Genomic DNA, 26,071 nt, shown 5'->3' on the forward strand with positions numbered 1-26,071 from the left:
CCAATGCTATTTTTATACTACTTACTTAGCATAAAAATCATGAAAGAAATCCACGGTTTAAAATCATATGAATTTTAAAAGACCGGGAGAATACATTTCCATAGTTTAACAAACTTTAGTAATGAATCATATCATCACAATATTAGTAATGACAACCTACCAGGACATTACAGAGGGAACACTGCTTCTTTCTTTCATAAGGCGTCAGTTTGGGGGCATAATCAGTATTTGCATGCCGCCCACTGCTTAACTCAGCAGCTTTTTCTTTTCTTTGTTCAATCTGTTCCATGTGCCTTCTAATGCTTTCATCATGCTGTGAATGAAGTCAAAGCGTGAGAATATAAAAATGATGCAAATTATACGGACAACTTAAAAAAACAGTATTTCCATTAAAGTTTCTACAATAATAGAAGAAATGTCTTCATTCAATGTTGATGTGAACACTAAGAATAAGAATTTACATAAAGCCCTTTAATATCTCCTACATGCACAGTAACGTCTCTTAGAGTGTGCTTCTTGGAACAACACCATAGGACATTGTAAGTGCTTTGTGGAAAAGGTTCTATCCGCAAATAAATTTGGAAAACACTACATTAAAGCAAAACAGGTTTTTAACACTGAACTATATGGAGCCTGTAGTATGTCTCTGTGCATTGTGACTCAATAAGCCTAGCTCATACTAAAAAACATTTTACACACTTAATTGACTACAACACACTTTTGAGAAGCACTTCTGGGAACACACTTTCGGACATGTTGACCCCTACATAAAGACCAAGCATATCCTCATAGCAGACAAACCCCATCATGATGCAGACTTCTACCACACCAACTCCACACCACCATTTCTGGTTGCTCCACACCTCCAGTGACTTACCCCCAAAACAAAAAACATAACCAAGCTGAAAAAACACAATTCCAGAATTCTGACTTAACACTCATCCTTTTTCATATGATTGGAAATGTCATCCCACCCACCTACCTATTCTCCTACCCATTCAAGATTCAGCTCAGGAGTTATTCTCTAAAATTTTTTCCTGACTTCTGAAATGCTTCATATTAAACTCAGTGTCCTCATCCATACTTTCATAGCACTCCAAGTAATATGTCCATATGGAAATTATCTGTGTAGCAACTGATTCTCACACTACATTAAGAGTTTCTTGGAATTTAGAATCATGACTTATTCATCTCATTAACCCCACGTCTACTACAAGGCTCAACAGATTTTTGGAACATTAAATTTTAGTGAATGATAACGTCCTGTGATAAAATATGGCCCTCTACCTTATGGAATGTACTATCTCTGTGAGGAGACAATGTATAAGTAATTGTTACACAGTGTAAAATATACTGCTAGAAACTGTATTACTAATGGTAAAGATTTTCTAGAAAATAGCAGTTTATCACAATTTCCCAAGTTACAATCGCACAATTCATAGGCACTGAAAATCAAGTGAAACTAATTATACTAATCATTTTTTGTTTATTTGTAAATAATTAAAAAGTATAACTATCAGAAACCAAAGAGTAATGCCTTCAAGTCACTAACAAATTGGTTAGTAAAAACAGGAAAGTTAAAATTCCTTTAATTATTCTCATCATTTTATCATATTAAAATAAATTTTTCAGACAGTTGAATTAGAACGGACCAAAACCAAATCATGTAAGTCTTATTAACCAAATATTAAGAATACAAATTAAAATGTTATACAATCCCTTAAATAAAAGATTTAATCTCATGTGCCATTGAAAGCTTTAAAATTTCACATTGAAATATATACTATCCTTACCTTAAGCTGAATTTTTTTTTGGAGCTCTTCCATTGCTTCTTGTTGAGCAGCTGTGAGTGCAGCCAATCGCTCTTCCCTATCTCTGTAAGAAGATAGTAAAAAATGATACACTCAACTGCTTGGAGAATCGAACTTCACGAGGTTAAATATGATTAGGATACATAGGCTTATATATTCTACAGGATTATTATTTTTTAAATTATTCTTTCTGAGTGCCTATGTCCCAAATACACTGCTCAATAAATGTTTAAAAAGCAACACAAGTTTTCAGTTATAAAAATAGGTTTCTGGGGGCATCTGGGTGGCTCAGTCAGTTAAGCATCTGACTTCAGCTCAGGTCTTGATCTCATGGTTCATGAGCTCGAGCCCACATTGGGTTTTCTGCTGCCAGCATAGAGCCTGCTTCAAATCCCTTGTCTCCCTCTCTCTCTCTGCACCTCCCCTGACAGCACTCTCTCCCTGTCAAAAATAAATAAATGTTAAAAAGAAATTTAAAAATAATAGATTTCTGGACACAGACCCAGGTATGGTTTTAAATACTAACTACCACTGGAACTCTCATTTAAACATGGCATGTTGAGAGGGAGGAGTTAAATTGGCAACAAGTAGGGAGATCCTAAGCTTGTCTTGTTCCTCCAAAACACCAAACAGACCTCACAATGATTTGATAAAAATCATTCTTAACACCCAAGAAATCAACCAGAGGTCTAAGAAAACAAAAACTGCAAGTCTACAAGTAGAAAAGCAACCACCTTTTGGAAGGCAGGAGGTGCAGAGAGTGGTCTTGGGGGAAACATAGCTGTGGGTATAGCAATGGGGAGGGAGCCTACTTATGGAGGCTATCACAAAGTATTATAAGCAGTGGAGTGCAAAATCTGAACTTGTAGAAGTCTGCTACAGTGGAGGAATTGCCTGGCTTAAAGGTGCCCAAGTAGCAAAGCAGGGAGGAATCCCAGGAGTGACAGCCAGCGTGGTCTGAGGACCCCCTCGGTCACAAAAAGGACAGGTGGGGCAAAGGTGCTGCACTATATCCAGGCACAGGAGCAGAATAAGGGCTGAGGGCAGCAAGCAGAGTTGTTGGTGTTCTGCTACATTTTGACATAAACCCTGAACTGCTACAGTCCTGCCACTGTTTTCCTCCCACAGGCCAGCAAAAGCATTCCAAGGCCCTCCCCCAGAAAAAAAGCAATGGTCCATGCCTCCAGAGTCACTAAAATTTGGAGGAGTTCTGAAACTCTGTCATGGGCCTGAGATAAAGAAGCTAGGACACAGGTAGAGTGAATGCAGGGTTCTGACAGAAACAGGGGTGAAAAGAGGGGTGACTGATTGTTCTTCTGTGAGGGTTCCCCTGAAGAGTAGGAGGCATTATCTTTCAGCTCTGGGGCTAGAGAGGGGAGCAGAGCCATATTCAACTCACCCATCAGCATGGAGAGCCCTCAGGGAGCAAAACTATATTAACTAGCAGAGGCCAGAGCCATTTACAACAAGCCCCCCCCCCCATGCCCTGAAGGCACATTTCCACTGCAACAAGTCAGCCTGAGAATCAGCACAGCAGGCCTCTTCCCCAGAAAAACAGCATAAGCAACTTGCTTGCACCACGTCTATGGATCAAAAAGTATACAAAGCTTCAGATCTAGGGGAAAAAAGATCTAGCTTACTTTTACTACCCTTTGATCCAGCAATGGCACTATTAGGTATTTACCCAAAGGATACAAAAATACAGATTCAAAGGGGTATATGCACCCCAATGTTTATAGCACCATTCTCAACAATAGCATATTATGGAGAGCCCAAATGTCCATCAAATGATGAATGGGTAAAGTAGATGTGGGGTTTGACACACACACACACACACACACACACACACACACACACTTGAATATTAGCCAGCAAAAAGAATGAAATCTTGCCATTTACAATGACATTGATGGAGCTAGAAGGTATTATGCTAAGAGAGATAAGTCAAACAGAGAAAGATAATTACCATATGATTTCACTCACATGGAATTTAAACAACAAAACAGATGAACATAGGGGAAGGAAGGGTGGAGGAAGAAGATGAGAGAGGGAAACAAACCACAAGAAACTCTCAATGACAGAGAACAAACTGAGGGTTGTTGGAGGGAGGTGGGTGGGAGATGGGCTAGATGGGTGATTCGTATTAAGGAGGGCACTTGTGCTGAGTACTGGGTGTTGCATATAAATGATGAATCACTGAATTCTACTCCTGAAACCAATATTGCATTGTATGTTAACTAAAATTTAAAATAAATAAAATAAATAAAAAATACACACGGCATGTTGAAAACATATTTATTTCTGTTCCCTTCCAAAAAACCACAAGAAATGAATAGAATAGGCATAAACTCACAAAGACAAAAATAACAGGAAAAGAAACAATCATAAATTATGAGACATACAAAGAAAAATGACCAGGCTTTGAAAAAATCAGTCAACTAGGGGCACCTGGGTGGTTCAGTCAGTTAAGCATCAGACTTCAGCTCAGGTCACAATCTCACAGTTTGTGAGTTCAAGCCCCGCATTGGGCTCCACACTGACAGTGTGGAGCCTGCTTGGGATTCTCTCTCTCTCCCTCCCTCTCTCTGTCCCTCCCCCACTTATGCTTTCTCTCGTACTCTCTGAAAAATAAAGTTAAAAAAAAAAAAAAGAAAAGAAAAAGCAGTCAATTGAAACTGTCCCTGAATGAGGCCATATGCTGTATTTAGTAGACAAAGACTACAAGACAGCTGTTACAAATATGTTCAAAGAATTAAAAGAAAGTATGCCAAACTAAAGAAAAATATTATGGCAATGATTCAACAAATAGGGAATCTCAACAGAAAAATAGAAAGTTTTTTAAAAAACCTTTCCAATAAAAGAAACCAAGAATCCTCAAACAAATGGATGATTCCATATGAAATAGCTCCCAATGTCCAAAGCTGGAACAATTTGAGTAACAATATAAATAATACTGGTTTACAGCACAATGTATAAAATAAATATATATAAGTCCACACTGACATTAAAAAAAAAACATTTAAATGAATAAATAGGAGAGAATAGACAACTGTCCTGTACAGAAAAATTATCAGCAACTAATGTAGGAATTCTTCCCTCAAGGAGGTAAAGAATAATTCCCCACCTTTTCAGCATGGCCTATGCTTAGTGGCTTGCTTCCACCGGGGACAGCATAGAGAAATTTTTAAAGTAACAATGGAGAAACCTGACAAACACTAGCTTAGCCAAGTGATCAAGGTTAATAAAATCAGTGGTAAGTCCAATTGATAGCATGAACCTCTGACATGTTACAAATGGTAATTCACAGTCATGTCTGTGCTCTTCTTCCCCAAAAGCTATAACATCAATTTCACCATAAGAAGAGCATCAGACAAGTCCTACCTGAGGAACACTCTACAATATACCTGACCACTACCTAAAACTGTCAAGGTCATCAAAACCATGCAAAGTTTAAGAAACTGTGACAACTCAGAAGAGAAATGACAAATATCTGAACAAATAATGGCCAAACACTTCCCAAACTTGATATGTACAGAACAGAATAACCATGAAGACAATAAACCTAGACAAATCAGAATGAAACTGGTTACACACAGGCAGAAAATTCTGAGAGCAGGAAGAAAAAAACAACTCACCATACACAGAGAAAAACCAATATGATTAATGGCTAACTTTTCATCAGAAAAAAACAGAAGTCAAAAAAATCACACTACTGAAAACAAAAAAGAAAAAAAACAAGAACTCTAAATAAATCTGCCAAAAATATCATTCAGAATGAAGGAAAACGCCAATGATACTTCAACAAAAATTTTTAAAAACAAAAACAAAATGAAGGCAAAATATTCCTAGATAAGTGAATACCAAGATAATTCAATGACAGCAAAACTCCCTTCGTAGAAACTACTGAAGAAAGGCCATCTAGCTAAAGAGAAATTATGCCAAAAAGTAACCTGAATCCATAAACAAAGAAAATGAAGTACACCAGAAATGGTAAATATGTTAATTAGTATAAAGGAACTTATAAATGTATTTTCTCTTTTACTCTGATTTCTTTGAAAAATGTGACACTACATAAAGAGATAATTCTATCACTGGATTGTTGAGTTTACCACATATATAGATATATGTGACAATGACAACACTAGAGGAAAAGGATATAGACCTATAGTGGAACAAAGTTACTCTATCTTACCAAAATTAAGTTCATTTTAATCAAAAGTAGATTTTAATAATCTACTTCTTTACTTTGTATTGTCGTAAAGAGAGCAACCACTAAGCACAACAACTAAAATAATAGTTCTAAAAATCAAGAGAAAAATTTAAATAACACACTAAAAAAGTATTAAGAAAAAAAGCAGTAGTAAGAGAACAAAAAAAAACTTGAGATGTATAGAAAACAAGGATCAAAACAGAAAATATAAATGTAATTATATCAATAATTATATTCAATGAGAATGGACAAAACACTTTCATGAAAAAGCAGAAACTAGCAGACTAAATCAAAAAGTAACTTCAACTTTATTTAGACCATAAGAGACACAGGTTAGATAAAAAAGACACAAAAGTATGAATGTAGAAGGACAGAAAAAGACATTACATGTAAACTATAGCCATGGCTATATTTAAAATAGAAAAAAATTGACTTTATAGCAAGAAATTTTTTTTTTAATGTGAAAGAGGAACATTTCAGAATGATGGAAGAGTCAATACCCAAGGAAGATATTATATGCCCCTAATATTGAGACACCAAAATACACAAAGCAAAAATTATCAAAACTGAGAATATAAATAGACAATTCAACAGTATTTCAAAAGTATATGGAAGTCAATGAAAGTGATAACACCACAACCCAAAACTTCTGGGATGCAGCAAAGGCAGTCGTAAGAGGAAAGTATACAGCAATCTAGGCTTTCCTAAAGAAGGAAGAAAGGTCTCAGATACAGAACCTAACCTTACACCTTAAAGAGCTGGAAAAAGAATAGCAAATAAAACTCAACACCGGCAGAAGACAGGAAATAATAAAGATTGGAGCAGAAATTAATGCTATCAAAACCCAAAAAACAGAACACATCAATGAAACCAGAAGCTGGTTCTTTGCAAGAATTAACAAAATCGATAAACCACTAGCCAGTTTGATCGAAAAGAAAAAGGAAAGGACCCAAATAAATAAAATGAAGAATGAAAGAGGAGAGATCACAACCAACACAGCAGAAATAAAAACAATAATAAGAGAATATTATGAGAAATTATGTGCCAATAAAATGGGCAATCTGGAAGAAATGGACAAATTCCTAGAAACATACACACTACCAAAACTGAAACAGGAAGAAATAGAAAATTTGAACAGACCCATAACCAGTAAGGAAATCGAATTAGTAATCAAAAATCTGCCAAAAAACAAGAGTCCAGGGCCAGATGGCTTTCCAGGGGAATTCCATAACAGTCTATCAGAAATTAATAAAACTAGACAGAAAATCAGTAAGTATACAGAAGCCTAGACAAAACTACCAACTAACTTAACTGACATTTAAAGAATACTCCATCCTGGGTGCCTGAGTGGTTCAGTTTGTTAAGAATCAGATTCTTGATTTCAGTTCAGGTCATGATTTCACAGGTTCATGGGACTGAGCCCCACAGATCAGGTTCTGCATTGACAGTGCAGAGGTTGCTTGGAATTCTCTCTTTCTCTGCCCCTCCCCCACTCTCTCTCTCTCAAAATAAGTAAAACATTAAAAAAAAAACAACAACAAAAACACCTGACCCAACAACAGCAGAACACAAACACTTTACAACAGCTTGTAGGACTTTCTCCAGAATAGTTTACATTCAAGGTCATAAAATAATCTCAATGAATTTAAAGGGACTAAAATTATACAAAGAATATTCCTCGACTACAAAAGATTTAATTATAAAACAACAGAAAATTGGGGATATATCACCAAATATTTGGAAACTAAGCATGATTCTAAATAATTCATGTAACGGGGTGCCTGGGTGGCGCAGTCGGTTAAGCGTCTGACTTCAGCCAGGTCACGATCTCGCGGTCCGGGAGTTCGAGCCCCGCGTCAGGCTCTGGGCTGATGGCTCAGAGCCTGGAGCCTGTTTCCGATTCTGTGTGTCCCTCTCTCTCTGCCCCTCCCCCGTTCATGCTCTGTCTCTCTCTGCCCCAAAAATAAATAATTAATTAATTAATTAATTAATTAATTCATGTATCAAAAAAATCTAAAAAATATTAGAAAATATCTTTAATTAAAATTAACATATCAAAATTGATGGGATGAAGTTAAAGAAGTGCTGAGAAAAAACTTTATACCCTTAAATGTTTGAATTAGGAAAGTAGAAATAGGGGCACCTGGGTGGCTCAGTCAGTTAAGCATCTAACTTTGGCTCTGGTCATGAACTCATGGTTCGTGAGTTCACACCCTACCTAGGGCTCTCTGCGGAGCCTGCTTCGTATCCTCCGTCTCCCTCTCCCTCTCCCTCTCCCTCTACCCCTCCCCCACTCACGCTTTCTCTCTCTCTCTAAAATTAACATTAAAAAATGTTTTTAATTAAAAAAAATTTTTTTTAAACAAGAGTGAGTCTTTTTTTTTTTAATTTTTTTTTCAACGTTTATTTATTTTTGGGACAGAGAGAGACAGAGCATGAACAGGGGAGGGGCAGAGAGAGAGGGAGACACAGAATCTGAAACAGGCTTCAGGCTCTGAGCCATCAGCCCTGAGCCCGACGCGGGGCTCAAACTCACGGACCGCGAGATCGTGACCTGGCTGAAGTCGGACGCTTAACCGACTGCGCCACCCAGGCGTCCCTAATTTTTAAAATTCAAAAGAGAATATAGAAATATATAAAATCTATCAACTAAAGATTCAACCTCATAAAAGTAGGAAAAGCAGAGCTAATGAAACCCAAAGTAAACAAAAATTAGGAATGAAAGAGACATCACTATAGATCATAGTGAAATTACTTATTAGAAATAATGAACTTTATAAATATATAAAAATAGAGAACTTAAATGGAAAGGTCAAATTCCTAATAAGACACAAATTATGAAAGCTGACTGAATAAGAAACAAAAAAATCCCAATAGACCATAAAATGCTAAATAGGTGATGGGTATTAAGGAGGGCACTTGTTGTGATGAGCACTGTGTGTTATATGTAAGTGATGAATCCCTTAACTAATCAGAATTTAATAAAACTTGAAACATGAAAAAAAATGAGTTGGTAATTTAAAATCTCCCCCAAAAGAAAAATCCAAGCCTAGACAGATTCTCTGGCAAATTATATTTAAAAAAATAATGCTAGGGGCGCCTGGGTGGCGCAGTCGGTTAAGCATCTGACTTCAGCCAGGTCACGATCTCGCGGTCTGTGAGTTCGAGCCCCGCGTCGGGCTCTGGGCTGATGGCTCAGAGCCTGGAGCCTGTTTCCGATTCTGTGTCTCCCTCTCTCTCTGCCCCTCCCCTGTTCATGCTCTGTCTCTCTCTGTCCCAAAAAAATAATAAATAAACGTTGAAAAAAAAATTTTTTAAAAAAATAAAAAAATAATGCTGATCCTAACACAAACAGTTCCCCTAAATAGTGCAAGAAAAACCACTTCCATCATATTCTATGAGGAATGAAAACCAAAGACATCACAAGAAAATTATACACCAATATCCCTCATGTAAATATCCTTAACAAGAAATTAGGAACATATAAAAATGAGTATATACCATGACCAAGTAGGAATTAACTCAGGCATGCAAGGTTGGTTTAATATTGAAAATGAATTAATGTAATAACTACAACATACAAAAAAACTCTGCACAATCCTCCTAATGGATGTACAAAAAAAAAAGCACATTTATTTAACAAAACTCAGTCCATTCATGCTAAAAAGCACTCAACAAACTAGAAATACAAGAGAATTTCCTCAATCTAATAATGGGGATTTAAGAAAAACCTACAACTAACATCATTGGTAACAGGGAAAGACTAAATGCTTCACTACTAAAATTAAGAACAAAGTAAGTATATACAATGTCACAGCCTCTATTAAAATTATACGCTGGCATGTAGCCAGTGCAAAAAGACAATGGAAAAAAAAAAGACATTCATACTAGAAAGCAAGAAGTAGAACACTCGTAATTTCCAGATGATGTGAGTCTATATGTAAAACATCCTAAGGAAAAACAACAACAACAACAAAAAGAAAACACCATCAAAACTAGTAAGAAAACTGAGCAGGTAATAAAAAAACAAAATTGTAAAATGAAATATATAAAAAATTGATTGTCTTTCTGTATACTAGCAACAAATACTACCAAAAATAAAGAAAATAATTCCAATCACAATGACTTCAAGAAGAGTACTTAGAATACATTTAAGAAAAAAAGTGCAAGACCTACAAATTAGAACTATAACTAAAAACTATAAAACACTATTGAGATAAATTAAAGGAGATATAGAGATATCATATTCATGGATAAGAATATACAATATTGTAAAGATGGCAACTCTTCCCACAATGATCTATAGATTCAAGGCAATTCCTACCAACATCCCTGCAAGCTATTTTGTAGAAACTGGCAAACTTAAAACTTACATGAAAATACAGTTTTGAAAGAGACAAAGTAAGAGAACTTACATAGCATGATTCCAAAACTTGCTATGAAGCCACAGTAATTGACAGTCTGGTACTGGCATAAGAATAGAAATATACATATGAATAGAACAGCACAGATCCATAAATAAACCCTTACATGTATGACTAATTGATCTTGAACAGGTGGCAAGGCAATAAATGGTGAAAGAATAGTCTTTCAACAAATGATGCTGTGATAGATATCCATATGCAAATAAATTTAGATCTTTGTTTCATACCATATGTAAAAGTTACCTTAAAAGGAAAAGAATACACGAACAAACAAACAAAATCAGAATCAGACCTATTAATATAGAAAACTGATGGCTGCCAGAAGGGAGGGATATGGAGAGTTGGGCAAAATGGGTGAAGGTGATAGGGAGATACAGGTTTCCAGTTACGGAATGAATAAGTCATGGGAATAAAAGGCACAGCATAAGGAATACAGTCAATGATACTGTAATAGTGATGTAACAGGACAAATGGTAGCTACACGTGTGGCAAACAAAGCATAATGTATAAACTTGTCAAGTCACTAAGTTGTAGACCTGAAACTAATGTAACACTGTGTGTCAACTACACTAAAAATAAAAGTCATTAAATTAAATAAAGTCACAAGAAAAATGGACTTATAGACCTAAATGTAAGTGCCAAACTGAAACACTTCTTGAAGAAAATATGTAAAAAATAATCTTTGTGATTTTGAGTTTGGCAAGATTTCTTAGATATGACACCAAAAGCTTCATACATAAAACAAGTTTGATATATTGGGTTTTATTAAAATTAAAACTTTTGCACTTCAAATAACTATTTAAAAGATAAAAAGATAAGCCACAAATTCTAAGTCATACCTGAAAGGATGGGAATCCAGAATATATAAAGAATTTTTACAATTCAATAATAATGAAGGACTCACTTGAAAAATGGGCAAAAGATATAAGTAGATGTTTTACCAAAGAAGATAGATGAATGGCTAATAAGCACATGCAAAGATGCTGAACATTAGTCATCAGAGAAATGCAAATTACAATCACAATGAAACAGCACAATATTCCAACTAGAAAGGCATACGTTTAAAAAACTGATCCACCAAGTGTTGTCAAGGCTTTGAAGAAACTGAAACTCCTTCACTACTAGTGGGTATGTAAAATGGTGTGACTAATTTTGGAAAAACATTTTGTAGTTTCTTAAAAAGTTCAACATACATTAACCCTATAACCCAGCCATCCATCTCCTAGCTATTTGCCCAAGAGAAATGAAAGCATATGTCCACAAAAAGTATTCATACACAAACGTTCAGAAAAGCTTATTTATAATGACCAAAAAAGTGGAATAAACCCAAATTTCTATCAATAGAAAAATGCATGATTAGTATATGGATATATACTAATTAGCAATAAAAAAGAAGCTGTATGTACAAGTAACAATCTGAAGGAATCTCAAAATAATAATGCTGAGCAAAAGAAAGTGAAAGACAAAAGAGAAAGTAAATCATTGGCTGTCTGGAGAGGAGGGTAGAGGGAAGGAGAGATGGACTATCAAACAGCACGAGAAAATCTGGAGGGATGATGGTTATGTTCATTACCTTAATCATGCTGATGGTTTCAGAGATTACATATGTGAAAACTCATGAAATAGTACACTTTAATAAATGCAATTTTTCATATGTCAATTATATCACAATAAAATTGTAAAAAAATTTTCTTAAAAACTGCCTACTCCAATTTTAGACAACAATATAGAGTATCGAGAATATTCAAAATGCTAGTGAAAATGTAAACTGTACAACTATATTGCTAAACAATTTGGCAGTGTTTACTAATGCAGAACATTTGCAATAACCCAGAGACCAGCAACCTCATTCCTAGGCATAAAACCAATTAGGCTAAAAAGTGCAAGAAGCTTGTATAGTGATTATTATTAAGGTTGAAGAAGGGGTAGTAATTTGGAAGATACATGGGAGGGATCCTGTGGTGCTGCTAAATGTTCCATATTTTGACCAGGTTAGAGGATACAGGGGCATGGTGACAATTCACCAAGCTGCAGATTTATTCATTTGTGTATTATTCTGCTTATGTTATAGTTCAGAAAAATGTTTATTAATTTAAAAAATATAGGGTTATCTCACCCTTTAAGTTAAAAACCATACTTATATGAACAAATTCCCATACTACATCAAAACCAAGTTGGGTTTATCCCAGGAATGCAGGCTTGATTAAATATTAAAAAATTAATCATCACATTAGATCAGATTAAAGGAGATATTTTACATGAACATATCTATATAAGGAGATAAAACATTTGATAAATTCAACTCCATGATTTTAAAAAACATACAACCTTGTTTTCAAGAGTAGAATTTAATGATTCATCACTTACATATAACACCCAGTGCTCATCACAAGTGCACTTTTCAATACCCATCACCTATTTAACACACCTCCCCCACACCCACTTCCCTCCATCAATCGTCACTTTGCTCTATGTAGTTAAGAGTCACTTTTGGTTTGCTTCCCTCTTTTTTTCTTTTCCCTTCCCTTACATTCATCTGTTTTGTTTCTTAAATTCCACATGTGAAAGACATCACATAGTTTTGGTCTTCTGACTGATTTCATTTAGCATTATACCCTCTAGGTCCATTCTTGTTGCTCCAATGGCAATATGTCATACTTTCTTATGGCTGAGTCATATTCAATATGTATGTGTGTGTGCACATGCGCACACACACATGTGCATCACGTCTTCATTATCCATTCATCTATCAATGGACTATTGAGTTGATTCCATAAATCTTCACTATTATAAGTAATACTGCCATAAACACAAGGGTGTATAAGTCTTTTCAAATTAGTGTATTTATTTTCTTTGGGTAAATCATCTGCAGGATTACTAGATCATATACTATTTCTATTTTTCAATTTTTGATAGAAATCTCTATATTGCTTTTCATAATGTATGTACCAATTTACATTCCTGACAACAGTGCATTGGAGTTCTTTTTTCTCCACATCCTCACCAAAACTTGTTATTTCTTATCTTTTTGATTCTAGCCATTCTCACAGGTTTAAGGTAATATCTGTGGCTTTGATTTGCATTTCCCAGATGATTAGTGAGGTTGAGCAGCTTTTCATACGTCTGTTGGCCATCTATATATGTCTTCTTTGGAAAAATATCTACTCAGGTCTTCTGCCCATTTTTAATTGGATTACTTGTTTTTTTCTTGTGTTGACTTGTATAAGTTCTTTATATATTTTGGATATTAATCCCTTATTGGATATATTCTTTGCAATTATCTTCTCCCAATCTGTAGGCTGCCTTGTCATTTTGTTGATGGTTGCCTTTGCTGTGCAAAATCTTTATATTTTGGTATAGTTCCAATAATTTGATTTTGCATTTGTTTCTCTTGCCTGAGAAGACCTATCTAGAAAAAATGTTTCTATGGCTGATGTCAAAGAAATTACTGCCTATGTTCCTTCTAGGAGTTTTATGCCTTCAGTCTCACATTTAGGTCTTTAATCCATTTTAAGTTTATTTTTCTGTATGGTGTAAGAAGGTGGTCCAATTTCATTACTTTCCATGTAGCTCTTCAGTTTTCCCAGCACCATTTGTTGAAAAGATGATCTTTTTCCCATTATATATTCTTGCCTTCTTTGTCATAGATTAGTTGACCATATAAACATGGGTTTATTTCTGGGATCTCTATTCTGTCCCATTGATCTATGTGTCTATTTTTGTGCCAGTACTATACTATTTTGATTACTACAGCTTTGTAAGACATATTGAAATCTGGGATTGTGAAACATCCATCTTTGTTCTTTCTCAAGATTGCTATGGCAGCCCTAGGTCTAAATCAATGGTATTTCTAAACACCAGCAACATACATGTTTAAAATAATTTTTTTAAGGAGATTTTATTTATAACAGCATAACAAAAATAAACTAACAAAAATAAATTTCAAAAAATGTTAACACACATATAATTAAAAATAAACTAATGAGGTAAAAGGCTTGTAAACTGAAATGTGCAACTTTGCTGAAAGAAAATACAAACACAAAAAGATTTTTAAAAACCATATATTCATTAATCGGAAGACTTAATATTTTTAAGATGTCAGTACTATCTAAAGCAAGTCACAGATTCAATGGGATCTCTACCAAAATCTCAATGATTTCTTTTGCAGAAATGGGGGGAAAAAATCTATCCTAAAATTCACATGGGACCCTGAATACCCTAAACAATCTTGAACAATAACAAAGCTAAAAGATCCCTGATTTCAAAACTTATTACAAACCTACAGTACTGGTATAAAGACTTATACAACAGTGGAACAGAATAGAAGGCCAATACATAAACCCTCAAATATATTATCAAATGATTTTTGATAAGGGTGCCAAGGGAAGACCATCGAATGAGGAAATGACAATTTTTTCAACACATGATACTGGGAAAAGATATTCACATGCAAAAGAATGAAGTTAGACCCCCACCTTATAACATATACAATAATTAATTCAAAATGGATTGAACACCTAAACATAAATCTAAAACTAAAACTCCTAGAAGAAAGCATATGGAGCAGAGAGTTTGGCGATGGTTTCATGGGTATGACACCAAATGTACATGCAACAAAAGAAAACACAGACAAATTGGAATACATCAAAATTTAAAATTTTTGAACAAGAACATAATGAAAAGGCAATCCACGGAATGGGAGAAAATATTTGCAAATCAAATGTCTGATAAGGGTCAATATTCAAAATATATAAAGATACTTCTACAACTCAACAAGAAAAAAAAACCTGATTAAAAACCAGGCAAAGATTTTGAATAGACATTTCTCCAAAGATGATATATAAATGTACATTAAGTACAAGAAAAGGTAGTCAACCTCACTTATCATTAGGGGAATGCAAATCAAAACTACAATTAAGATGCCACCTCACAACCCATTAGGATGGCTACTATCTCCCCCAAAAGAAGAAAAAAAGTCAAAAGTAAAAAAAGCAAAGCTGATGATATGGAGAAATTAGAACTTTAGTGCCAGTGGAAATGTAAAATGGAGCAGCCACTACAGAAACAAAGTATGCTGTTCCACAAAAAAATGAAAGATAAATTTATCATATGATCCAACAATTCCACTTCTGGCCACCTATATACCCCCCAAAATTAAAAATATGGACCTGAACAGATATTTATATACCCACATGTACAGCAGTTTTATTCACAACAGCCCAAAGGAGAAGTTATCCAGGTGTCCCTTGACAGATGAATGGGTAAACAAAATATAGTGTGTACACACAATGCAATATTATTCAGCCCTAGAAAGGGAGGATATTCTGACACATGCTACAACATAGAAAAACCTTAAAGACATCACAAAAGACAAATAGCATACGATTCCATTTATATGAGGTGCCTAGAGTAGTCACATTCATAAAACAGAAAGTAGAATGGTGGTTGTCATGGGCTTGGTGGCAGGAGGGGACGGTTGTGAAATATAAAGCTATTACTTAATGGATACTGAGTTTCAGTTTTGAGAGATGAAAAGTGTTATGAACATGGACAGTGTTGATGGTAAGCACAACAATGGGAAGGTACTTAGTGCCAATGAACTGCAAATTTTAAAATTATTTAAATAGTAAATTTTATGTTATGTATATTTCACTACAATAAAAATATGCACAAAAACTGTTTATAAAAAGGTTATAAGGATTATAATATATAATTTGTAGTACACAAATATGTAATTTATAATAGAAGTTTTATAACCTTTTTAATAAACAGCTTTTGTACATATTTCTATTGTAGTGAAATATATATAATACAATATTTACTTTTTTTAAAGTTTAGTTATTTATTTTGAGAGAGACAGAGGGCAAGTGGGGAAGGGGCAGAGAGAAAATTCAAAGCAGGCTTCGCAGCACCAGTGCAGAGGCCGAAGCGGGGCTTAAACTCATGAACTGCAAGATCATGACCTGAGCCGAAGTCTGATACTTAACCAACTGAGCCACGCAGGCACCCCATAAAGTTTACTATTTTAATCATTTTAAAAGTTACAGTTCATGTAAAGATATTTCTGAAGATCTAAACAAATAGAAAAAAAACATTTCGTAGTATGTTCATAAACCTAGAAGGATCAATTTAAAATATATCAATCTCCCCGCATTACTTTATAGATTCAATACAATGCCAAAGATTAGAGCACAAATAAAAAAAATAGAAACTAAAAAAACAATAGAACAGATCAATGAAACCAGGAGCTGGTTCCTTGAATTAATTAATAAAATTGATAAATCTCTAACTAGACTTCTCAAAAAGAGAAGAGAAAGGACCCAAATAAATAAAATCACAAATGAGGAGAGGAGAAATAACAACCAACACCACAGAGATACAAACACTTATAAAAGAATATTATGAAAAATTGTATGCCAACAAATTGGACAACCTGGAAAAAATAAATAAATTGCTAGAAACATATAAACTACCAAAACTGAAAAAGGAAGAAACAGAAACATTGAACAGACAATCAGCAAACAGACCGAATCAGTAATCAAAATTATCCCAATTATCCCAAAACAAAAGTACAAAATTATCCCAAACAAAAGTACATGGGCTGATGGCTTCACAGGGGAATTCCAAAAAACATTTAAAAAAATTTTTTTAATGTTTATTTATTTTTGAGACAGAGACAGATGTGAGTGAGGGAGGGCAGAGGCAGAGAGGGAGACGCAGAATCTGAAGCAGGCTCCAGGCTCTGAGTTGTCAGCACAGAGCCTGATGTGGGGCTTGAACTCACGAGCCATGAGATCATGACCTGAGCTGAAGTCGGATGCCCAACTGACTGAGTCATCTGGGCATCCCCAAAAAACATTTAAAGAAGAGTTAATACCTATTCTTCTCAAACTATTCCAAAAAATAGAAATGGAAGAAAAACTTCCAAATTTAATCTATGAGACCAGCATTACCCTGATACCAAACCAGACAAAGACTCCACTAAAAAAGAAAACTACAGGCCAAGGTCCTTGATGAACATGGAAGCAAAAATTCTCAGTAAAATACAAGCAAATTAAATCCAACAGTACATTAAAAGAATCATTTACCATGATCAAGTAGGATATATTCCTGGGTTGTAAGGGTGGTTCAGTATTTGCAAATCAATCACCAGGATACACCACATGAATAAAGAAAGGAAAAGAACCAGGTGATCCTTTCAATGGATGAGAAAAAGCACTTGACAAAGTATAACATCTATTATTGATAAAAATCCTCAAAAAAGTAGGTTTATGGGGAACATACCTCAACATAATAAAAGCCACATACAAAAAACCCAGAGCTAATATCATCCTCAATGGGGAAAAGCAGAGCTTTTCCTCTACAGTCAAGAACAAGACAGGGATGTCCACTTTCACCACTGTTACTTAACATAGTACTGGAAGTCCTAGCCATATTGATCAGACAACAAAAAGAAATGAAGGCATCCAAATTGGCAAGGAAGAAGTCAAACCTTTCATTATTTGCAGATGACATGATACTCTACACAGAAAACCAAAAAGACTTCACCAAAAAATTGCTAGAACTGACAGATGAACTCAGTAACGTCACACGATACCAAACAAACATACAGAAATCTACTGCATTTCTATACACCAATAATGAATCAATAGAAAGAGAAATCAAGGAATTAATCACATTTACAACTGCATCAAATACCATAAGATACCTAGGAATGACCCTAACCAAACAGGGGAAAGATCCGCACTCTGAAAAGTATAAAACACTGATGAAAGAAATTGTAGAGGACACAAAGAAAGAGAAAAACATTCCATGTTCATGGATTGGAAAAACAAATATTGTTAAAATGTCTATATTACCCAGAGCAATCCACACATTTACTGCAACCTCTATCAAAATACCACCAGCATTTTTCACAGAGCTAGAACAAACAATCCTGATATTTGCAAGGAACTGCTAAAGACCCCGAATAACCAAAACAATCTTGACAAAGAAATGCAAAGCCGGAGACATCATAATTCTGGACTTCAAGTTATATTACAAAGTTGTAGTGATTAAGACAGTATGGTACTGGCACAAAAACAGACACACAGATCAAAATAACAGAAAAGAAAACCTAGAAATAAACCCTCAAATATATTGTCAACTAATCTTCAACAAAGCATAAAAGAGTATCCAGTGGAAAAAAGACAGTCTCTTCAGTGTTGGAAGAACTGGACAGCAACATGCAGAAGAATGAAACTGGACCACTTTCTTATACCATACAGAAAAATAAATTCAAAATGGATGAAAGATCTAAATATGAGACAGGAGGGGGTGCCTGGATGGCTCAGCCAGTTAAGCATCTGATTTTGGCTTGGGTCATGAACTCGCAGTTTGTGAGTTCGAGCCCGGCGTTGGACTCTGTGCTGACAGCTCAGAGCCTGGAGCCCGTTTCGTATTCTGTGTCTACCTCTCTCTCTGCCCAACCCACTCGCCTTCTGTCTCTGTCTCTCTCAAAAATAAATAAACATTAAAAAATAAATTAAAAAATAAATAAGTAAATAAATGTGAGACAGGAAACCACCAAAATCCTACAGGAGAAAACAGGCAACAACCTCTCTGACCAAGGGCAGCAACTTCTCACTTGACATGTCTCCAGAGGCAAGGGAAACAAAAGCAAAAATAAACTACTGAGACTTCATCAAAATAAAAACCTTCTGTACAGTGAAGAAAACAATGAACCTGTGGAATGGGAGAAGATATTTGTAAATGACATATCAGATAAAGGGTTAGTATCCAAAATCTAAAAAGAACTTATAAAATTCAATACTCAAAAAACAAATAATCTAGTTAAAAATGGGCATAAGATATGAATAGATATTTTTCCAAAGAAGACATCCAGAAAGCTAACAGATGCATGAAAAAATGCTCAACATCACTCATCATCAGGGAAATACAAATCAAAACTACAATGAGATATCACCTCACACCTATCAAAAAAGCTAAAATTAACACAGGTATTTTCGAGGATGTAGAGAAAGTGGAACCGTCTTACATTGTTTATGGGAATACAAACGGTTGCAGCCACTGTGGAAGACTGTACAGAGGTTTCTCAAAAAATTAAAAATATACCTATCCTACAATCTAGAAATTACACTATTAGATATTTACCCAAAGAAAACAAAAATACTAACTCAAAGGGATACATGCACCTCAATGTTTACAGCAGCATCAACAATAGCCAAATTATGAAAAGAGCCCAATTATACATCAACTGATGAGTAGATAAAGAATATGTGGTGAATATATATAATGGAATTGTTACTCAGCCATAAAAAAGAATGAAATCTTGCCATTTGCAAGGAAAACCAAGAAATAGACTCTTAAGTATAGAGAACTGATGGTTATAGAAGGGGAGGAGGGAGGGAGTTGGTTAAACAGGTGATGGGGATTAAAGAGGGCACGTGTGATGAACACTGGGTGTTGTATATAAGTGTTGCATCAGTAAATTCTGTATCTAAAAGTTAAAAAAACACAAGATAATGTTTATAATTTCTTTTTTTTTTTTAATTTAGAATTGAGCAAGCTGATTCTAACAATGTAAATGCAAAAGGGCCATGACAGTCCTAATAATTAAAAAAAACATAAAGGACAGTAATAGACACCAAGAATTATTGTAAATCTTTAGAATTAAGGCTAGAGACAGACAAAGTGATCACTTGACCAGAATATAGAGTCTATAGGAGGGGCCAACACAGTGGAGCAGCATGGACCTTTTTTTTGCTTCTCTCCTCCCAGACATGCAGCTAGATCAACACCAAACCATCCTGCACACCTAGAAAACTGATTTGAGGATTAACATAACAATCTGCACAACCTGAACCACAGAACTCGGCAGGTATGTGGTGTGGAGAGGTGAACTAGGGGAGAGAGAAACCACGGAGCTGTTTTTGCTTGTGTAGAGAGGATGGAGATGGGAGGGGAATACAGGAAAAGTACTCCCACCCCCCCGCCGAAAGCAGCTGGAGAGAAAAAGAAAGAGTAGACTAAACAAAAAAGGGAGAAAAGAGGAAGGGACTACAAGGGATTGAAAAAAGGGAGAAAGGAGAGAATTTAAATTCCACTAAGACACTGGTGAAGTTCCGGGGGGGAAGGGCAAATCCCCAGAAGCAGACAACAAAGACAAAGGGGTCCTCAGGCCACAGGGAGAGAGGCAATTTCCCAGCTGAGAGGACATTTGGTAGAGGCTGTGCAGCCTCCCCACAGGCAAAGGTCCCAGCAGACCCCAGAGAACAGCCACATTCGCTGGTGTTAGAATAAGGACGTTAAGGGTGAAGCCTGGCACCAGATGTGTGTTGTGATTTACCATAATCCCTAAAACACTACTGCTACATTATCACATGAAGTTTTTCTGGGGTGGGCTCACACCTGGCTACAGTCTCTGAGCATTTGCAGCAGCATGGTCACAAGAATGTTCCAGATGGCAGACCAGCACCTGGCCTTTGCTCAGCAAGACCCTCCCCCAGACAGTCTGAGCAGGTCAAAGCTGCAGGGCCCTCAGAAGTGAGGGGTTTGGAAACACAGCCCCATCTGAAATTAAACGCAGAAGGGAGGTGCCGCCTGGCAGACCAATGGCTTGGTCACGGACAGATTAGAAGCGGGGAGTGGACAGAAGCTAGAGACAAAGCGGGGGTGCTTGATTGCCGGTAGGCAAGCACAGAGTTCTGACAGTAGAGACTAGGTAGCTGGGTAACACCATTTTCATCCTTCCCATACATACGCATAGCACCTACATGCACCAGAACAATCCACCCCAATAAACTAAGCAGTGCCATCTAGTGGAAAAAGGAGCCACTACACCAAGCCCCTTGTGACTGAGCAAACTGTGCTCTAGAGGAATGATGCAAATCTCTCCTCCTCCTTAGTTTATAAAGTATAAAGGGTTTCATAGTTTGACTTTCAGGGGAAACTGGATGTAATTTCAATTGTATATCATTCTGTTCACTGGTCCATCTATTCAATATTTTTTTCTTTTTCTTTTGTTTTCTTATTCTTGAGTACAGAAAAAGTTTTTATTTTCCATTTTATAAAAAAGATTTTTAATTTTTTTCTAATATGTTTTACTTTTTGTAAAATTTTTAAACTCTATTTTATGTTCACCATTTCATTTTATTCTATTTTATTGTATTCAATTATTTTAATTTTCAAATGTTTTCCTTTTTTTTTTTCTTTTCTTTCCTTTTTTTTCTCTATTCTATCAAGCTTATTTCAACAACCAGACCAAACACGCCTAGGATCTAGATTCCTTGAATTGATTTCTTGTGTCATTTTTAATTTTTATTTTTTTTCTTCTTTATTTCATTAACTCTTTTTATCCCTTCAAAATGGCAAAATTAAGGAGTTCACCCCAAATAACAGGTAAGGACTTAATGAACACAGATACAATCAAGATGTCTAAACCAGAATTTAGAATCACAATAATAAGAATACTAGGTGGGGTTGAAAAAAAGCATAGATTTCCTTTCTATGGAGATTAAAAGAAATACAATCTAGTCAGGATGAAATTAAAAATGCTATCACCGAGATTCAATCTCAAACAGATGCCAAAATGGCATGGATGGATGAATCAGAGCAGCAAATCAGTGATTTAGAAGATACAATTATGGAGAATAATGAAGCAAAGAAAAAAGAGGAAAACTAAGGCAAAAGAGCATGGTATAAGAATTAGAGAATTCAGTGACTCATTAAAAAGAAATAATATCCAAATCATAGAGGTCCCAGAAAAGGAAGAGAGACAAAAAGGGTAGAAGGTTTATGTGAGCAAATCATAGTGGAAAACTTTCCTAACCTGGGGAAAGACACAGACATCAAAATCCAGGAAGCACAGAGAACTCCCATCAGATTCAACAAAAACCAACCATCAACAAGGCATAGCATAGTTAAAATTCACAAAATATTCAGGCAAAGAAAGAATCATGAAAGTACCAAAAGAAAAAAGTCCTTAACCTATAAGGGAAGACAGATCAGGTTCACAGCAGACCCATCCACAGAAACTTGGCAGGCCAGAAAGGAGTGTCAGGATATATTCAAAGTGCTGAACTGCAAAAATATGCAGCCAAGAATTCTTTATCCAGCAAGGCTGTCATTCAAAATAGAAGGAGAGATAAAGAGTTTCCCAGGCAAACAAAAACTAAAGGAGTTCGTGACCACTAAACCAGCCCTGCAAGAAATTTTCAGAGGGACTCTCTGAGGGGAGAAGAGATGAAAAACAAAACAAACAAAAAGCAACAAAGACTAGAAAGGACCAGAAAACACCATCAGAAACTCCAACTCTACAAGAAACATAATGTCAATAAATTCATACCTTTCACTGCTCACTCTAAACGACAGTGGACTGAATGCTCCAATCAAAAGACATAGGGTAACAGAATGAATAACAAAACAAGATCCATCTATTTGCTGTTTACAAGAGACCCACTTTAGACCTAAAGACACCTTCAGTTTGAAAATAAGCAGATAGAGAATCATCTATCATGCTAATAGTCTCCAAAAGAAAGCAAGAGCAGCCATACTTATATCAAACAACCTAGATTTTAAAATAACTGTAACAAGAGATGAAGAAGGGCATTATATCATAATTAAGAGGTCTACCCACCAAGAAGATCTACAACTGTAAACATTTATGCTCCAAGCATGGGAGAAGCCAAATATGTAAATCAATTAATATATAAATCAATGAATTACAAACATACAGAAACTCATTGATAATACTGCCATAATAGTAGGGAACTTCAACACCCTACTTACTGCAATGGATAGATTATCTAAATAGAAAATCAACAAGGAAACAATGGCTTTGAATGACACACTGGACCAGATTGACTTAACAGATATATTCAGAACATTTCATCCTAAAGCAACAGAATACACATTCTTTTCAAGTGCACACGGAACATTCTCCAGAATAGATTACATACTGGGACAAAAGTCAGTTCTCACCAAGTACAAAGAGATCGAGATCATACTGTGCATATTTTCAGATAGTGACACTATGAAACCCAAAATCACCACAAGAAAAAATTTGGAAAGATAAATACTTGGAGACTAAAGAACATTCTACTAAAGAATGAATGGGCTAACCAAGAAGTTAAAAAGGAAATGAAAAAGTACATAGAAGCCAATGAAAATGTTAACACCACAACCCAAAACCTCTGGGATGCAGCAAAGGAGGTCAAAAGAGGGAAGTATATAGCAATCCAGGCCTTCCTAAAGAAGGAGGAAAGATCTCAGATACATAACCTAACCTTATACCTTAAAGAGCTAGAAAAAGAACAGCAAATAAAACCCAAAACCAGCAGAAGACAGGAAATAATAAGATCAGAGCAGAAATCAATGCTATTGAAACCTAAATAATAGAATGGATCAATGAAACCAGAAGCTGGTTCTTTGAAAGAATTAACAAAATTGATAAATCCCTACCCAGTTTGATCAAAAAGAAAAAGGAAATGACCCAAATAAATAAAATCAAGAATGAAGAAGGAGAGATCACAATCAAAACAGCAGAAATACAAACAATAATAATAGAATATTATGAGCAATTATATGCCAATAAAATGTCAATCTGGAAGATATGGACAAATTCCTAGAAACATATAAACTACCAAAACTGAAACAGGAAGAAATAGAAAATTTGGACAGACCCATAACTAGTGAAGAAATTGAATTAGTAATTAAAATCTCCCAAAAAACAAGAGTTCAGGGCCAGATGGCTTTCCAGGGGAAGTCTGCCAAATGTTTAAGGAAGAGTTAACACCTATTCTCTTGAAGCTGTTCCAAAAAATAGAAATGGAAGCAAAACTTCCAAACTCTTTCTATGAAGCCAGCATTACCTTGATTCCAAAACCAAACAAAGATCCCTCTAAAAAGGAGAACTACAGACCAATTTCTCTGATGAAAATGGATGCAAAAATCCTCAACAAGATACTAACCAACCGGATCCAACAATACATTAAAAGAATTATTCACCATGACCAAGTGGGATTTATACCCAGGATGCAGGGCTAGTTCAATATCTGCAAAACAATCAATGTGATACATCACATCAATCAAAGAAAGGTCAAGAATCACACAATCCTCTCATAAGATGAAGAGAAAGCATTTTACAAGATACAGCATCCTTTCTTGATAAAAACCCTCAAGAATATAGGTATACAAGGATCATACCTCAAGAGCATAAAAACCATATATGAAAGACTCTCTGCTAATATCATCCTTAATGGGGAAAAACTGAGAGCTTTCCCCGAGGTCAAGAACACGACAGGGATGTCCACTCTCACCACTGTTATTCAACACTGTAATGGAAATCTTAGCCTCAGCAATCAGACAACACAGAGGAATAACAGGCATCTGACTCAGCAAGGAGGAAGTCAAACTTTCACTCTTCGCAGACAACATGATACTCTATATGGAAAACCCAAAAGATTCCACCAAAACATTGCTAGAACTGATCCATGAATTCAGCAAAATCAAAGCAAAGAAATTGGTTGCATTCCTATACACCAATAATGAATCAACAGAAAGAGAAATCAAGGAAAGGATCCCATTTATAACTGCACCAAACACCGTAAGATACCTAGGAATAAACCTAACCAAAGAGGTGAAAAATCTATACACTGAAAAGTATAGAAAGCTAATGAAAGAAACTGAAGAAGACAGAAAAAAATTGAAAAATATTCCCATGCTCATGGATTGGAAGAACAAATATTGTTAAAACAAATATTGTTAACACTACCCAAAGCAATCTACATATTCACTGCAATCCCTATCAAGATAACACCAGCATTCTTTACAGAGCTAGAACAAACAAGCCTAACATTTGTATGGAACCAGAAAAGACTCTGAATACCCAAAGCAATCCTGAAAAAGAACACCAAAGCTGGAGGCATCGCAATTCCGGATTTCAAGCTGTATTACAAAGCTGTAATCATCAAGACAGTATGGTACTGGCACAAAAACAGACACTCTGTTCGATGGAACAGAATAGAGAACCCAGAAATGGACCCACAAACATATAGCTAACTAATCTTTGACAAAACAGAAAAGTATGTAAAATGGAATAAAGACAGTCTCTTCAGCAAGTGGTGCTGGGAAAACTGAACAGCAACATCCAGAAAAATGAACCTTGACAACTTTCTTACACCATACACAAAAATAAACTCAAAATGGATGAAAGACCTAAACATAAGACAGGAAACCATGAAAATCCTAGAGGAGAAAGCAGGCAAAACCCTCCTTGACCTCAGCCACAGCAACTTCTTATTCAACACATCTCCAAAGGCAAAGGAAACAAAAGCAAAATGAACTACTGGGGTCTCATCAAAATAAAAAGCTTCTGCACAGTGAAGGAAACAACCAACAAAACTAAAAGGTAACCAACGGAATGGGAGAAGACATTTACAAATGACATATCAAATAAAGAGTTAGTATCCAAAACCTATAAAGAACTTAACAAGCTCAATACCCAAAAAGCAAATAATCCAGTGAAGAAATGGGCAAAAGACATGAATAGACACTTCTTCACAGAAGACATCCAGATGGTGAACAGACACATGAAAAAATGCTCAACATCACTCATCATCAAGGAA

At 35.5% G+C, this 26,071-nt stretch overlaps 1 protein-coding gene across 3 annotated transcripts in view; it reads right to left on the reverse strand.

Moving 5' to 3' along the window:
• The window catches only part of SCAPER (S-phase cyclin A associated protein in the ER), a 535,605-nt gene that overhangs the window by 341,584 nt on the left and 167,950 nt on the right, over positions 1-26,071 (reverse strand). For all 3 annotated transcript variants that reach the window (XM_043554938.1, XM_043554936.1, XM_043554937.1), the window contains exons 18-19: positions 1,794-1,875; positions 161-313 (exon numbers count right to left, since the gene is read on the reverse strand). In XM_043554938.1, the coding sequence (XP_043410873.1) occupies positions 161-313; positions 1,794-1,875 (235 nt within the window). The remainder of the gene's footprint in view (positions 1-160; positions 314-1,793; positions 1,876-26,071) is intronic.

The sequence above is a fragment of the Prionailurus bengalensis genome, chromosome B3 (genome assembly GCF_016509475.1).
Source record: "Prionailurus bengalensis isolate Pbe53 chromosome B3, Fcat_Pben_1.1_paternal_pri, whole genome shotgun sequence".
Classification (NCBI taxonomy): domain Eukaryota; kingdom Metazoa; phylum Chordata; class Mammalia; order Carnivora; family Felidae; genus Prionailurus; species Prionailurus bengalensis.